Raw genomic sequence first — 18,379 nt, 5'->3', positions numbered from 1 at the left:
AGGCAATTTCCATTTGCGGCGATATGACGTCAACTTTTTTTCGAGGAAGAATTTCCAAAATCGGAGATGGTTACTGCCTGCGCATGGGCTTTCTGCATATACATGGCAAGTTTCACGAAGATCTGATGAAAACTCTGGGTTGTGAAACAAAAAATGTCAAAAAATAGGAATTGCGTCATAAAAATTGATAAGACGTCATAGTGATGCATCATATGTGCGGTAATTCAACTCTGCTAATGCCGTGTTCGAGTCCCGCAAACAGAATTCAAAAAGCTTGCCGAGGTTGAGATACTTTTTTCGGCGATTTCCATTAGCGGAGATATTTTGACGTCATAACTTTTTTTCTCGGAGGAATTTTCAAAATCGGAGATGGTTACTATATGCGCAGGGTATTTTTACATATACATATACATATATACATATATATATATATATATATATATATATATATATATATATATATATATATATATATATATATATATATGTGTCAAGTTTCAGGAAGTTTCGATGAAAACTGCAGGCTGTGAAACAAAAAAGTCCGCAAGAACAACAATGTGAGTAAGACTTAAAGATCCTCCAAAAGGATCAAATAAAAATACTCTTCTATGTTGCAACCTCACCAGATTTGCTTCCACCCACATTATTACATCATTATACTTACTTGTACAAAGTTTGATTTAAATCCCTGAATCCAGATTCAAAATATGAAATAATTCTGGCTGCCAGACCATGTATCCGAATCAGGTTGAAATAAATTATATATATATATATATATATATATATATATATATATATATATATATATATATATATATATATATATATATATATATATATATATATATATATATATATATATATATTCCCCATGACCACAAGATCATAATTGTAATGTTTCATGTCGAATGAACAAAGCGGTTTAAGAGAAATATTTTTTTTAAAGATTGTCATTTAATCCAATATGGCTGCCAGACCATGTGACCTATTAATTATTTGTGAACACCCTGATATCCACAAGGCTTGGGGAACACATGAGTGAAATTTCTCCTCGATCTGTCAAGCCGTTCTGGAGAAGGGGATTTTTCAAGGTTTATACTTCAAAAAAAAAAATCATAGCTGCCAAACCATGTGACCTATGATGTCATCATAGTTGGATAACATTTTGTTTCTCATGAATAGGCGATCATACCTGTAAAGTTTTGCCAAAATGTGTTCAGCCATTCCAGAGAACATTTTTGAATGTTTTTATGTTCAAAAAGATATGGCTGCCAAACCACGTGACCGATGACATCATTCCCCCCCACAATTTAGTGCAAGATTCTTAAAAAATTTCAAACTTATCGGATAAAGCAGTTGACGTATGAAATTATGACATCAAAAAAAAAATCACATTTATTTCCCACGTGGAAGACCACGTGTGCCAAGTTTCCATTTTTCTCCATGAAGTGGTTTTGGAGATACTGAGGTCCAGTTTTTCCTTTTTTCCAACATAGCTGCCACACCACATGACCTATGATGTCATAATTATCATTAAACATTATAAAAAAAAAAAATTAAAAAAAATAAAACACAACAGCACCTACCAGAGGAGTAAACCATTCTGCAGGAGTATGGTGAAAATGTAGTCTCAATTGGATAAGCGGTTGTAGCGAAAAGCGAGAAGATTAACATGGACAGATGTATGTACATACATACAAACAGACAACCTGAAAATATGCCTACAGCGACTTCATCACCAGTGGCATAAAAACCAAATCAGGTGAGAACTTTGGCCATTACACTGTTTAAACCACTGGTGACATCATGCCACTGACACACCATCTTTCAAGGAGCAGTTCTCATGACAAAGTAATATGTAGTAAAATGGGCTGTCAGGATGGCCAAAGACCATATAGCGATGCACACTCACCCCTAAGCTGTCTAGGCTGGGTTCAAATCCCAACTCAGATATAAACAGTCATTCTGGTGTTTCACAAGCAGGGGGATTCAGCAATATGCGTGCCGTCCCTCGGATGGACGTTAAACTTGGCATCCTGTCTGCTGGCATGAGTTGATGGACGTTAAATATCCCACGGTGTCATTCATAAAGAGTCAGCGAGTTATCATGGGCACCATGGCTAATTTACAAATTCCTATCATAACTACTGCTGGGATAGGGATGGCAAACCACCCAGCAAGACCCTAACCTCGAAACTGCTTTGACAGAACCAACGCTCTGTAACATAGCAGTCATTGTACACCGGATCGGATTAAAAAAAAAAAAAAAAAAAACGTTCCAGACAACTGTTGCCTATAACCAGTATAATCAGCACATTTTTATTACAAGAGACATCTCCCTTGGTTAAAAATACATTTTTGAAAGCAATTAAAGTACACCGAATGATCAATACAAACCTGTGCATAAAACCAGAAAAAGAAAAGCAAAAGAAAGAAGAAACAAACAAAAAATAAAACCAGTGAAAGCCATGAAGGACCTTTGGAATTTGATGACAATTTACACGATTACTGTGCACAGCAATTTACCCATTTAGCTCGAATCCAGCAAGCAATCACTTAGATTGAGCAGTGGCTGAACAATGCAGCCTTTCATGTGTTTTCAATTGATTTTTCTGTTGAAGATGAGATCTTTGTCCAATTGCTAACTGAACTACCATCAAAAAACAACTTCCATCGGGGCATGGCGTCTTTCACTGTCAACTTGGGATCTGTTTCACTCGGATGCTCTCCGAATCGAACATCATACTGTTTTTCTTTCAGACAGGTGTGCCCAACAAGAACCATTTTCATATTACATACACATAAGGGTTGGAGGTCAAAGTGGGTGGGGATGAAAGATAAGTTGATTGTAAGGAGTCAGAAGTAAATGGAAAGATGTGAGATGTATGGGAAATACAAGTGAAGGGGAAAGAGAGTTGGGGAGGTGGACAGGGAGTGGGAGAGGGGGGAGTGTTTAAAACTACCCAATCTGCATGTAGGACATCATTGACTTTTAACACCGGCTTGCAAATGTGTTCGCGTGATCCACCGCAAAACACTTTCACACAAGCCCTTCAAGTTACAATCAAATTATTAACAGGAATTTTAAAATAATAATCAACTTTTTTTCCAAAAGGGTAGCTTTTACATGTTTGCGAAAACCAGCAAGAAAACGAATGACGAAGCTTAGCAGCGGAGCCATAAATTAACGAGAGAAAAACAAAATCCCCAAAGCAAGTTAACCCACAAGTTTTTGGTTAACATTACAGCAACTCTTCAAAACAATGAAAGTCTTTCTTGCTTTCACCACAATCAATCCAATGTATTCACAGTCTGACAAGTGTAACCAGTGATTTAAAAAAAAAAAAAATTTAACTCAGCTCAGCACTTCCAAAACACTACCCAGCGCAACAATGGCATCACAAACCGAGAGAGCAGGAAAAGCACTGTCCAAAGGTGGAAAGAACTTGTGAGAACATTCCGCTTCCCACAGAATTTGCTTTTTCTTTTTACAAAGCAAAGATATGACACCCCAGGAGAAGCACAGAGACTGTAAGGGGGGGGGGGTGAATTGTAACTGTTTGACAGGCAAAGGGTAAAAGCATGACTATTTGGAAAAAAGTTCAGGACTATGAAAGGTATGTAAACACAAAGGAAACGAGAAAAGAAGAGAAAAGAAGAGAAAAGAAGAGAAGAGAAGAGAAAAGAAAAGAAGAGAAAAGAAGAGAAGAGAAGAGGAGAGGAGAGGAGAGAATACTGTATAAACAAACATCTGCACATTATGTTATCCACAACAAGAACAACAACAAAATAATGTACAACTCAGGAAAACTGATGGAGAAATTTCTCGAAAGATGCGTGGATAAACAAAATATGGTCGACATGTCCTGCTTCGCCGAAGTTGTCTGCAAAACAAACCACAAATTAAACACAGTTCCCGACAAACATTACAAAAATTGTTTCATGATAGCTGTGAGTCCAAACATTATGTGTAAATAATTATTCATAATCGAATGCAAGGACGGACCAAAGATATACAAGGAATTGACACAGGAGAAGGCCGTTTGGTCCATCATGCCGTGCCTTCACCCGAAGCGTGACAATTGCCGTCACCCTCAGTCATGGCAGTCAGCATTCATCGTCCCGGTCAGCTTAGCCATCACCCTGACCCTCAGCGTGACCGTCACGGCGACGATCATTCTCACCACAAGCATCACCATAACCCGAAGCATAATTGTCATCCTCAGTCTCACCACAACCGTAACTGTAACTGTAATTACCTTTAGCCTCAACCCGACCGTAAACAGTCACCTTCACCTCGAACACATTCAAATGGACGAGCGAGTCAAAATGAGAAAATACGTTGTCGTAGCAGTATCCTCCAACTCCGTGGTTCGTGTATCACGGGCCGTGCAGCAAAAAATATCCCTCGTTGTTGCAAAGCATCGAGTCATGACACTTTGCTTATGTTGTCAGCTTGTTGATGGTGATTAGCAACGTTGAGGCTCATTCATGTTGAAGGTTGGTGCAGATATAAAAAAAAAGAAGAAATTACTAACATAGTGTTCACCATTGTATCTTCTCATTTGACACTCTCATCTGTTTTGACCTAGTCCAGGAAGATTAATTTCAAATCAAGCTCACCGAAAAACTCCGTCTTAGGAAAAAAATGGCTTGGGTTAGAACCCCGATGCAGGGTAACAAAAACGTCAGCATTTGGTGGTCTGAGCAATCGGCTCAGATGAAGGGTAAAGTCCAAAACGTCAGCATTTCCTTTACGGTGGATAACTAACCATATTATTGTTACGGTTTTATTGTCTTGTGCTGCCAAAGCAAACCGAAGGTGGATGGAGGTTAAGTTTTCACCTGTTTCTTCATCCGTTTGTCTGTCCAGCCGCTTGTGACCACTTTTCAAAATGTTGAGGACAGATTCAGATGAACATTGGTGGGCTGGTTGGGTGTGTGACAAGGACTAACTGATTAGATTTTAGTGAAAATTTGGATAAGATAATTTTTTAAGTTCTTAAGTGATTCTTCACCATTGGGAGATGGGGCCAAAAATGAAATACAACATATCTCAAAAAGTTATAGACGGATTCAGATGAAACTTGGTAGATGAGTTGCGTAGTTGATGAGAACAAGCAGATTCGATTTTGGTTATGGTTTGGATGCAGATCCGGCTCATCAGTGGGACACAAAACGTAAGCTGTTCAGCCTGGTGGAGGTATGCGCCTTACCGAGTGCCATTGTAGTTTTGTGCTGAGATTAGCGATGACAGTTTGAATCAGTCTCTTTGAACCAATTGGTCATTTTTTTTTAAATATTGCATCTGATACGCAGTAGGTTACATTCGACACATTTTATTGAGAAAATGTCGATCACGTGGTCAGCTAAATATGGTTCATTGGTGGGATGAAACCAGGTTGGGGTGGGAGAGAAGGGGGACGGCTGTCAGAGACTATTCACTTCCAATGCTACAAAAAAGCACCCACGAGATGTCACTTGCAACCAGTGTGTATGACACATATACATACCTTTGATCGTAATTAAAAGGCATTATTACAAGAAAGAAAGGATAATGCTTCAAAGTGCCAATTGTACACAAGGACAGACATCAAGTCAGTTTAAAACTAGAGGGGGAGCACTCGGGAGAGTGCAAAACCTCTACTGCCAATACTGCTGGGTCACTCAAGTGAACCTTATATCTTATTCATTAAATATGATGTCAGTGCTGACAGAGTTATAGTTCTTTTCTCCATTTTTTTTTGGAGGGGTGGGGGGGGGGGGGGGGTTGGAAATCACTTAAAACATGTAGAAATGAAAAAAAAACCTTTTTTGGGGGGGAGGTAACAATTTTTTTGGGGGGGTGGGTGGAAATCACTTAAAATATGTAGAAATGCAAAAAAAAAAAATTTTCTCTAACAATTTTTTTTTTTTGGAGGGGGGGACCAAGTCCAAAATTGAATGGCATGATCCTTGGACCATACCTAACCCCCCCCCCCCACCAAGTTTCGTCGAAATCCGTCGGAGTTTTTCCGTAATACTGTTCACAAACAAACAAACAAACAGAAAGGGGTGAAAACAGTAACCTCCATCCATCTTTGAAGATGGCGGAGGTTAACGAGAGGAGAAATGATTCAGTGTGTCTGCGCAGAACCCGAGTGTTTTTCTCTGCAACCGCTTGTCGGATTAAAATGAAATTTTCACCATCGGAGCGACTACTCATGTAGAATGTTTTAATGATAATTATTATATCATTGTTCACATGGTGTGGCAGCCTTGATGGAAAAAAAAAAAAACAAGAAAAACTTTGGACCTCTGTATCTCTGAAACCACACCAAGGAAAAAATTGAAACTCGGCACGTTGCAAGTACTCCTCAAGGGGAATAAGGGTGATTTTATGTCATCAGTGCCTTTGTTATGACATCATAACTGGATACATTTATGCAATATCTGATCTGATTTGAGGGTCGTCTTGCGATAAATTGTCCACAGAAAAAAAAAAATTGATGACGTCATCGGTTACATAGTTTGGCAGCCATTTTTTTATTTTAAACCCTTCAAAATCTTCTCTGAAATGGCTGAACAGATCGACACAAAACTGTACACATATACCTGCCTATCCATGAAGAATAAAACACACACATGACATCAGGGGGTTTGGGAGCCATATTGGATTTACCATAAAACCTACAAAAATCTTCTTCTCCAGAACGGCTGAACAGATCGAGGGGAAACGTCACACAAATGTTCCCCAAGCCTTGGGGATACCAGGGTATTCACAAATAATTGAAAGGTCACATGGTCTGGCAGCCATATTGGATTGAGCAAAAATCTTTTTAAAATTATATATATATATATATTTCTCTTGAACCGCTTCATCAATCGACATGAAACTTCACAATTGTGATCCACTAGTGCTGCTGAATACATGTTTAAAATTTCAACTTGATCGGACGCATGGTCTGGCAGCCAGAATTATTCAATTTTTTGATCTGGGTTCTTTTTTTATTTTTTAATAAGGCTCATTTGGCTGTATCTGGATGGGTTTGAGTGTCGAGGAGCAGCAGCTGAAATGTGAATCCTATCCAGGTTCCTCCTGATGAGTTCATCTTTGCTTTTTGCTTGGTTGGGTTCCTTCTGATGACTCCAATGTAGGACTGGTACCGATTTGGTCTTACATTTGATTTGAATTTATTTTAATCCCATTCCAAATTCAATTGAATAATAATAATAATAATAATAATAATAATAATAATAATAATAATAATAATAATAATAATAATAAACATCATGGGTCAAGGTCAAGTGTCCAATCAAAGTGAGGTTGCATCAAAGCAGGACGTCTTGGTACCTGGTCATCACTGCCAGCAGTTATAAAGTGGCAGTTCTAATTACATCCATTATTAATTATGCAACACACCAGTTCACAAACACCACACAAAATACACCACACAAAACAAGTCCTGGTGTGGGTCTGAAATCTGATTGCTCTTTTTCTTGTTTATCGATTTGGAACGCACCGACACTTAACATCTCATCTGTGTAGCTGTCTGGCTTCAAACAGCGTGGATTCATCTTCATCGTCATCTCCAGCATCAAGAGGAGCAAGTTCCATACGTTCCGATGGGCTCAGTATGCCATAACGCTTCGTTTTCCTTGCTTTTCTTCGTATGCTAATTTTAGGAAAGGGGGGGGGGAGAAAAATGAACAACCATTAGCTTTGTTCAAGCCAATTATAAATAAATAAATAAATAAATAAATGGCCCTAACCCATGATGATGTCATGCATTATTTACCTTGGTAAAACTGCAATGCAGACTTGGATTCCTCGTTAAAACTAAAACATTACATCACCTTTTGAATCCGATTGAGATACGTGTCAACAATTATCATGATACTATGATAATTTTCAATCATAGGATTATTATTTTCCCATGAACATGCAAATCGACATGATCCCACCCATCTTCCCACTCCCGCCCATCTCGTCTCATGCCCCACTTGCTGTGCGTTGTGTGTTAGCTTTCATTCGAGCCTCAACAAGGTACACAAAAAAAATAAAAATCGACTTACAACAATGATCACGACGATAAACTTAAGAAGTGGGGCAGCTAAATCGCACATATTTTCCAGTGGATTTCATTCACAATCATCTTTAAAGACCATCTGGCTGGTTGTCAGCAATCAACGAACATGGTAAAATAACTAATTTTAGTAAAATAACTAAAATAATAATAAAATAAAATAAATAAAAAAATGGTAAAATAATCAACTCCCTCCTTTAGAAGAAGTCTATACAGGTCGAGGACCCCTTATGCAACAAGCATGGGGAATTAGACTTTCTGGTTTTGGGGATTTTCTGGATTTCGGGTCCTGACGCATATCGTGTACAATACTTATGGTATAGATAATCTTTTTACATTCATTTACAGTAACATTGCGGGAGATAAATAAATAGTAATAATAATAAGATAATGTAATGTGTATATATATATATATATATATATATATATATATATATATATATATATATATATATATATATATATATATATATATATATATATATATACACACCTGTATGTTTATTCATTTACCAAATGCTCCTCCTTCATTGGCTTGTCTGACAAGGAATTACTGCATTCCCTACAGTTATTAGTTCATCTGAAGATGAGTCACTGCAGGTACCCATATGTTGCATGGAACGTCAAAACATTGCATGGAACAAAGTCCTTCCTTGGCACACCTGAACTCCTATCCACCTATAAGGTCTTCATTCGCATCTTGATGGAATACTGCTCTCCCCTCTGGGCTGGCTCCCCTGCCTCACACCATGCTCAGCTTGACACTGGAAACCTTTAACATGATTGAACTCTCCCACGATGAAGCTAAAGTCTCAGGGCACATATCACTTTCCCATTACAGACAAGTTGGTGGTTTCTCTGTCTTCTACCACCTCCTTTCTGATCTGGCACCCTCTACCTTTTCCGTACTTTGACCCCTCCCCCCCACCCTGCCCCTCACCCCCCTTCCGCCTTGGTTTGTGTCGGGCGCACGTGGTCCACCATAAACCCCTTTCTAGTGAAACTAGAACGGGCACTCATAGAGCGCATACCTTCGCCGCCACTACTTTTTTTGTTCTTGGTATGAGTGTGGGGAACTGGTTTCATATTAATGGTCTTATGACACAAACCACATATCTATAATGTCATGACCCCCCCCCGACTTTCGGGGGCTAGGGACTAAACAACAATCAACTCGCGCCGTTTTGGCGAGTCTTCACTCGCAAGCTCGGTGAATACAACGTTTCAACAAGAGAAGGTAATCTCGTTTGATGCTGGTTTCATGTAAATCGAATAAGAATTGACTAAGTTATGCCGAAACCGCATATTTTTCAAGGGCGTGACCCCCCCCCCGACATTTTACCCCAACCGGTGACATGTGTTATGACGTCATTGTGTCACAAGATTGGGCATTAAATTCTGAACATTTTGGTGCTGGGTTCATGTAAAGCGGAGAAGAATTGACCGCGTTATGACAAAAAAAACGCATATTTTTCAAGGTCGTGACCCCCCTGACCTTTGACCTCTAACCGGTAACAAGAGTATGGGCGTCATTGTGTCATATTGCATATCACAAGATGAGGCGTTGAATTCTGAACATTTTGGCGTTAGTTGCATGCAAATTGAATAAAAATTGACCGTGTTATCGTAAAAAGACGATTTTGACCTTTTCGTGACCTTGACCTTTGACCCGAACGATCGCAAAATCTAATCGAATGCTTCCTGGCTAATAACCAATCATCCCACCAAATTTCATGCAATTCGGTTTAATACTTTTTGAGTTATACGAATCACAAGATTACAAATAAATAAATAAATTCACGCCGACCAAAACATAACCTCTCGCAGAATGTGAAGGTAACTACCAAAATCCAGAATCACTACTCATCTCCACTCATTCGTTCCCTCTTTTTGCCACCTGTGGAACAATTTTCTTGATTCTTTTCAATGTCATTCTTCCTTCCAGGTCTTCAAGACAGCTGTTCACCACCACCTCAGATCATCTCCAATCCAAAACCATGATCTTTCTATCCTCGTTAATGCCCAACCCCACCTGTTTCCAAATTTCCTGTTCTTCCTTTCTGACAGTTTGCTTCTGTGCCCATCTTTTCCACCCCAGGTGTCCTCCCCTACCCCTAACCACCTCACCCCCATCCATTGTTTCTCCAAGTCTCCCTCTATTTTGGCCTTAAACCCTGCTGTTGGTCTATCCCTTCAACCCAGCCTCCACTGTTCCTTTTGTTCCGTTTCATCCTGACCCGTTCAATGTTCTAGCTCTTCCACGAGCCTTGCCACTGTATAAAAAAAAAACAATGAATGAGAACAGCACTACCTGTGCCAAGCTGAACAGTTTACATTTTGTATCCAACTGATAGGACGGATCTGCATCCGGATCTTCACCAAAATCTAATCAATTCGTCCTTGTCACACACCCACCCTGTCCAAGTTTCATCCAAAGCCATCTATAACGTTTTAAGATATCCTGCTCACAGACAGACAGACAAATAAAGATGAAAATATAACCTCCACCCATCTTTGGTGGTGGAGGTTAAAAAAAAAAAATTAATAAAAACTTGCAATGCTCTTCATGGCAAAAAAATTGGCTTCAAACTTTTATTGTCCAGCCCAATCAAAAGAAACTCCCCCCCTCCCCCAAAGCATTGTCCATGACAGACGATGTCACGGGATTCCGATAAGCAGCCCTTTAAACCCAATTATCACGTGATTGTTGGCGTTGCTGTAATTTGTTCATTTCTATGATGGGGTTGTAGCCATCGCCTTCGTCACCGGAAGTGCACAGAGGTCATGTTTTCACCCCTGTCTGTCTATCTGTGAGCAGGATATCTCAAAAAGTTATGGACGGACTCGGATGAAACTTGGTCGAGCGGTTTGGGTGTGTGACAAGGGTGAATCGATTCGATTTTGGTGAAGATCCAGCTCCCGATATGAGAATGTTTATTTTTCAAGTTATTCTTCACCATTGAGAGATAGGGCCAAAAACAATATGCAACACGATATCTCAAAAACTTGTGGACGGATTCGGACGAAAAACTTCGTGGACACGTTGGGTGTGTGAAAAGAACCAATTTATTCAATTCTGGTGAAGATCTGAATCCGGATCCGGTAAAAAAAAAAAATATTCGGATTCTTCACCATTGAGAGATAGGGCTAAACCAAGATACGGTATGGCATGATATCTCAAAAAGTTGTGGATGGATTATGACAGAACTTGGTGGATAGGTTAGTTAGACGACAAAAACAAGTCAATTAGATTTCGTTTCAGGTCAGCAGATCCGGCCTATCAGTGGGATCGAAAACGTAAACGGTTCAGCCTGGCAGAGGTACGCGCTCTACCGAGTGCCGTTCTATAGCTCTCCCATCACATCAAATGGGATTCCATCACATCACCCATGCTTGAAAGCCTGATGTTGACTTGATGGTTAAGTTGGATGGCTTAAGATCTTAGGGTCTTGAGTCCAAGCCCCTCCCAAATCATTGAACTATCACCAGGTGGGTTGACTCAGCCTGGTCATCCTTCAGAGGTCGGCAAAATGAGTACCAGCAACACTGCATCATCCGTACAGCTGCGCCCCCAAAAAATGATGCAGCCAAGCAGCCACAGGCTGCATTTAAATAAATAAATAAATAACCCATCCTTGATGGGCATATCCACCAAAAGCCAGTAGATAAATCGCAAGTAGAACAAGCACATTGGGAAAAAAAAATGAAATTTTAAAAAAGTTTTTTAAAAAAACAAGAGTGCTTTTACAATCAATCTTTTAAGGACATAGACAATGGATAAATGAACACGGTACATTGTACTTCAACCTGTTTCACAGCATCACAAGCCACGGGTTCAGATGGGAATGCCAAACAGGCCACGAGATAAGTACACATTTCAGGACCGAGAATGGCAAAACGAAAGAGGGGTTCCGAAGAGCAAATGAATGATCAACGAAACAATGTCTGCGTGTCTCTGTGTGTCTCATAAATAAATAAATAAATAAATAAATATCCGTCTGCAAGTGCAAAACACAAGGAACTGCTTTTGGAGTTTATCATTTCAAGCAGTGATGACGCAACACAACGAAAATGCAAATACATTGTGAGTAATATGGGTCAAACAGCGGGTGTCCGACTCAGAAGGGCAGGACTGTAAAACTGGACCAGCCTCGAGATGTGTGCACTCGACTGGGAATAAAACCTTTCAGTGGCACAAACACTTCGGGGTCAAATAGCACAAATCAAAACACCACTCCTGACATTAATCCCCCAAAAGAGAAACCAATTTGTGAGAAATATTAAACTCTGATGGAGGAGCCATTATTACCCTTCTCAACGTCCTTTCAATCCACAGCAAATTACTCGATGTGCAATCCTCGAGAACGTACAAACTATTCAAATGTCAACACCGTGCTCGGCACACGAATGTGTGCAAACTGTTCAAAAACACACCACTGAAACCAGCAACGCAAGCACGACACAACCACAACCACAACCACCATAAAAACAGGCATCACACGACCAATCAGCACCGATACAGCCACTGCAGCACCACCTACACGAGCAATGCTCCACCACCCAGATACACCAACAATACAAGCACACCACTTACAGCAATAGTCAATGTGCCACCACCTAAACCAAACTTATACCAACAATACAGGCACCGCACCACCAACAATACAGACACCGCACCACCATATACACCAACAACAGGCACCACACCACAATATACACCAACAACAGGCACCGCACCACCATATACACCAACAACAGACACCGCACCACCATATACACCAACAACAGACACCACACCACCATATACACCAACAACACAGGCACCACACCACCATATACACCAACAACACAGGCACCACACCACCATATACACCAACAACACAGGCACCACACCACCATATACACCAACAACAGGCACCACACCACCATATACACCAACAACAGACACCACACCACCATATACACCAACAACAGACACCACACCACCATATACACCAACAGACACCACACCACCATATACACCAACAACAGACACCACACCACCATATACACCAACAACAGACACCACACCACCATATACACCAACAACAGACACCACACCACCATATACACCAACAACAGGCACCACACCACCATATACACCAACAACAGGCACCACACCACCATATACACCAACAACAGGCACCACACCACCATATACACCAACAACAGGCACCACACCACCATATACACCAACAACAGACACCACACCACCATATACACCAACAACAGACACCACACCACCATATACACCAACAACAGACACCACACCACCATATACACCAACAACAGACACCACACCACCATATACACCAACAACAGACACCACACCACCATATACACCAACAGACACCACACCACCATATACACCAACAACAGGCACCACACCACCATATACACCAACAGACACCACCATATACACCAACACAGGCACCACACCATCTCCACATGAACCACCAACTCACACTCAAAGACCCTCCGGGTTTGATCCATTTGGGTTATCAAGCCATATGGCAGCTTCGGACTTCCCACAAGATCTCTAAACACACAAGGGGGTCAAGGGGGTCAAGGGGGTCAAGGTTTCAAGGTTTCACGTTGACTGCAGTTCGCGATGTTGAAGACCCAAAGACTCACCTGATGGTGCGAATGATGAAGTACGTCACCACTAATCCGGTGACCCCAACCAGCACGTACAGAGCTCTCTGGATCACGGGACGATCCACAGGAGATCCCTGCAGGACGGTCGTGTTGTTGGTGGGAACCTCCGCGGGATGTTCAGCGTCTTCAGTCACTTTGGGCTCCACCGGCTCCTTCTTCTTCTTCTCTTCTTTTCCTGACATCTCGGGAGGGGGAGAAGCATTCTTCAATGAACCGGACTTGTTTTTAGCCACAGACTGAGCCCCTTCGGCCTCAACGTCCTCACACGGGCAAATAAATAGCAACACAGCGACGGTAGCGAGTGATAACCACCAGGACATTTTTTTAAGGAGAGACCGGAGTGATTGAACAAATAGGAACAAAAAGAACACACGACAAAAAAAATAAAAGGAAGAAGAAGAAGACCGCCAGCTGACGGTGAATCTGAAAAACGCCACTTTTGCCAAGTTCCACCTCCTCACTGGAGGAACCACACGGAAGTATTTTTTGCTTAATTCCCACCTCCGTCCGCTTGATTTCAAATGACGTGCTAAAAAATTTATATCCAGCCGGATGCACGTTCCAAACGTCGCAAACATAAATCCGAAACCAAACGATTTTTTCCGCGCGTAAAAAGGAAAACCACGACCAAGATAAATATTTGTGAGTGATATACCTCAAGCGAAGCTATCTCCTTTAAATGTTTTTATCCCATAAAAGGATATTTATTTTCGGTGCAGATTAAAGCAAAAATCATCCAGAGACAGTTTATGTTAAGTACGGAAGTGAAGAATTTTTTTTTTTCGAGAGTAGCCGACTACATTGGGGGATTTGAACTCGAAATCCGTTACGTTGTGAATCACCTCGTTTTACTTCATTATTCTACATGTGACGGTCATTATTTTTGGAATTAAAATTCGAATTGATACTTGATAAAGTCAATGAAGTGAAATAACTTTTTTTTAAGCACGTACACCTAAAAAAAATAATAAAAAAGTACCGCCGTCGTTTACACTGCCACAATTGTCATTTCAAATGTAGAACAAGGAAAAAGTGTGAAAGCAGCAGCTGTCAAAGCTTCAGAAAAGAATCACCTTCCCCAAAGGGAGGAAAGAAACAGTACGTCACGTTCAGGCCCACAAGTTTTCCAGTTCTACCAGCACTGGAAACCATGGCAACCGGGACACCCGACGTGGGAGCTGAGGGCAAAATCGAAATGAAAATTTGACAGGAATTTCTAGTACATTCCATTCACCCGATGAATGCCGGTTTTAGGATGCTGAGTGCAAATACTGATGCGTCGGGCATATTGCCAAGGATTGTAGAAATGAAAAGAGATCCGGTTAGCAAATTCAGAAACAAGGGAAAGGTAACATGCAACACCTGGAAGGACAACATGCATGTGGTGCAACATGATTCTGAAGTCGATGATGTGGAGGTTTCCACGTGTCGTGTCCATTCTGGGAAGAGGGGAATTCACCCAACTGGGAGCACATTTTGACATAGATGGTAAAAATGTCCAAAATGCAGGTTCATTATTGATACAGAAGCCTCCATTTTGGTGATGAGCACCGAGTCGTACAATGACGTTTGGTCTTAATTTCCGGTGGTGTGCAAATCTGGTGCTGTTTTACGCACGACGCGGAGGGAGCTGATCAAAGTGGTTGGAACTGTTGATGTTGATGTTCAATACGATGGCCAGAGATCAACGTGGGCGTGGATTGTATCAGCCCAAGTCCTGTAGGGTGGGACTGACTGAAGGTCTTCAAGCTGAAATGGACCGAAGTTTGTCACATTGGGGTATGAGCATCTCACGAGCGCGTAATGGAACAGTACCCAGAGGTTTTTCAGAGCGGACTAGACAGAGTGAAGAATGAATCCATTTGCTCAGCCAAAGTTTTTCAAACCACAGCCAGTGCCCTAATGCCATGAAGACTGAAGGGGAAGGTCGACCTTGAGCTTGAGCACCTCCAGAAGGAAGGAATTCCAGAACCGGTGGGGTTCTCTGAATAGGCAGCACCAATCGTGCCTGTCCTAAAAGGTGATGGCCTCGTCCGCATATGTGGCGATTATAAGCTTACTGTAAATCAAGCGGCCCAACAAGGCAGTTGTCCCATTCTGCAGATTGAGGAGGATTTGAATGCCACCCTTAAGGGAGGACAGACTTTCACGAAGCTTGATCTCAGCAGTGCTTACTTGCAATTACTTTTGGATGAGGCATCAAAGGATTGCACGACCACAAATACTCACACCTTTACAGATATACCCACCTTCCGCTAGGTATCTCCTCATCACCCTCCATCTTCCAGCGGAGTATGGACACCCTTCTGCGGGGTATTCCACATGTTAGTGTCGATATTGATGACATTAATTTTGGGTGAGACGGAGGCAGACCGTGTGAAAAATCTGATTCAGTGCTCTGGAGGCTTTCAGGTGCGGGTATGATTACAAGGAAAAATGAGTTTTCCAAGGCAAGGAGGGGGAGTATCTGGACTACAGAATCGATGCAGAGAGGCTGCACCCTATAGTTAGCAAGGTTCGAGCATTTGGAAGTGCCCCTTCCCAGGAATGTGTCAGAACTGAAGTCCGACCTGGGGCTCTTGAATTACTTCGTGGCGGTTTCTACCCAACCTGTCAACAGTACTTGCACTACTCCGTGCGATGCCAACAAAAAAGCCACTTGTAATTGGAGACCGGAGTAAGATGATTCATTCAAGGCTTGAAAGCAACTGTCAGGTTCTTCTAAGGTTCTCGTGCATTGTGATGCAAAGAAAAACTGACAACTTGCATGTGATGCTTGACCATATGGCGTTAGCGTGGTATCGTCTCGTCGTATGCCGGATGGAGCAGTAAACCCCATCGCTTTTGCTTCGCTCAGCCTGGCATCAGCTGAGAAAAAAATACTCCCACCTTGAGAAAGAGGGCTTGGCAGTGGTTTTTTTTGGGTAAAGAAATTCCACTCGTTCCTTTTTGGTCAGTATTTGGAAATCCCCAATGAGCACAAGCCACTTATTCATTGCTCCCAAAGCAGTGCCTATATTCGCTTCTCCGAGGATACAAAGTTGGGCACTAATACTGGCAGTTTATGGCTACACATTCACGTACAAGCCAGGCAAGGATATGGGGCATGTCAATGCCTTGAGTCACTTGCCTTTATGGGACAACCACAAATTTGCACCCACTCTAGAAGATTGTGTGCTCATGTAATTCCTAGATTCTTCACCAGTAACGGCTGAAGAGATTCTTCAGTGGACAGATCATAACCCGATTCTGTGATGTGTGCACCGCAGCATGACCAATGGTTGGCCTGACCTGACAGATAAAGAGCTCCAGGCTTATTCACTGCGCAAATCTGAACCGAGCGTTCAAGATGGAGTGATCTTCGTTGGGTTGTCATGCCCACATTGGGGAGAACGGGAGTGCTAGAAACGCTCCATGAGGCACACCCAGGAATGGTGCGAATGAAGGTGTTTGAGTGGAGCTGTGTTTGGTGGCCGAATTTCGATTTAGATGTCAAGGATACAGTTCGCAACTGCACCTCTTTTCAGGTGAATGCAAAGTTGCCTGCGTCATCGCCAATGTATCCTTGGGAATGGCCCCAGAAACCTTGGGCGTGTATACACATTGACTTCGCAGGGCCATTTTTGGGCAAAATGGTCTTGGTCGTTACTGATGCCTATTCGAAATTGATGGACATGCACCCCATGACAACAAGCTCATCTGAGGCAACCATCAGAAAACTAAGGACCACATTTGCTATACATGGATTACCCATGACCGAATGTTAGATAATGGCTTGTCATTTACCAGTATACCTGGTGTTGGCTTAATGGTTAGGGTATTGGGCTTGGGATCCTATGATCCTGAGTTCAAATCTCCCTTTTTCGTTGAATTAATATCAGGTGGGGTTGACTCCAGCTGTCATCCTTCTGAGGTCGGCAAAATGAGTGCCACCATGCTGGTATCCTGTGTCGGAGTGGCGACTTGTCCAGGATTGTACCCAATAGCCAAGTAGACTGCGAAGGCAACACCAACACTCTGCACAGAGCATGGTCCCAATGGATGGATGGATGGATGGATTTACCAATACAGTATGACAAAAGTTTGTGGATGTCAATTGATTCTCCCACCTTACCTCAGCACCAAACCATCCAGTGTCCAATGGATTGGCTGAACGTTCAGTGCAAACATTCTTGAGGTGGGGGGTCGGGGTATAACAAAGCTTAAACAGGGTAACACCGAGTCAAAAGTGGTCCGATTCCTTTTTAAATCCCACGTGACACCCCACTCGACCACTCGGAGGACACCATCACAGCTTTTGATGGGAAGGAAGCTGAAAACCCAACTTTATCTGTTCCAGGCAGATGATTCTGCAAAGGTCTACAGAATCCAAGTGAAACAGAAGTCCTGGCATGACAGACACACTAACGAGAGACTTTATGATTGTGTGTATGTTCTCAATTTTAGTTGTGGTAATCAATGGCTGGAAGGGACCATTGTGGAGAAATATTTGGTTCATCCCTTATTGTGAAACTCTTGGATGGCCGGAATGTCAGGAGACATGGGGATCATGTGAAACTGTCAACCTCTGATTTAACCCGTGACATATCTGGTCCATAAGAACCATCCATCATGAC

General features: G+C 41.8%; 1 protein-coding gene across 2 annotated transcripts; it reads right to left on the bottom strand.

The window, feature by feature from the left end:
- Nucleotides 1-2,289: 2,289 nt before the first annotated feature.
- On the bottom strand, nucleotides 2,290-14,248 carry FAM174A (family with sequence similarity 174 member A). Of its 2 annotated transcripts, none has more exons than XM_085877271.1 (3): nucleotides 13,740-14,248; nucleotides 7,503-7,655; nucleotides 2,290-3,884 (listed from the first exon to the last, which is right to left on the bottom strand). In XM_085877271.1, the coding sequence occupies exons 1-2, from the start codon at nucleotides 14,081-14,083 to the stop codon at nucleotides 7,517-7,519; spliced, it is 483 nt and encodes a 160-aa protein (XP_085733397.1). In that variant the 5' UTR covers nucleotides 14,084-14,248; the 3' UTR covers nucleotides 2,290-3,884; nucleotides 7,503-7,516. The 2 variants fall into 2 exon arrangements, with proteins under 2 accessions (XP_085733397.1, XP_085733399.1); XM_085877273.1 differs by having other exon boundaries at nucleotides 7,514-7,655.
- Nucleotides 14,249-18,379: the final 4,131 nt, after the last annotated feature.

The sequence above is a fragment of the Eptatretus burgeri genome, chromosome 4, assembly GCF_056783735.1.
Source record: "Eptatretus burgeri isolate ZD-2024b chromosome 4, Ebu_testis_v1, whole genome shotgun sequence".
Lineage (NCBI taxonomy): Eukaryota > Metazoa > Chordata > Myxini > Myxiniformes > Myxinidae > Eptatretus > Eptatretus burgeri.
The sequence above is the reverse complement of the archived record's forward strand: the minus strand, read 5'-3'. Positions and strand labels throughout refer to the sequence as shown.

Coding starts and splice junctions, on each gene's coding strand:
- FAM174A (XM_085877271.1), bottom strand. CDS start 14,083: ATGTCCTGGTGGTTATCACTCGCTACCGTCGCTGTGTTGCTATTTATT. Junction 7,656..13,739: donor TTCATCATTCGCACCATCAG/GTGAGTCTTTGG, acceptor TCCTAAAATTAG/CATACGAAGAAAAGCAAGGA.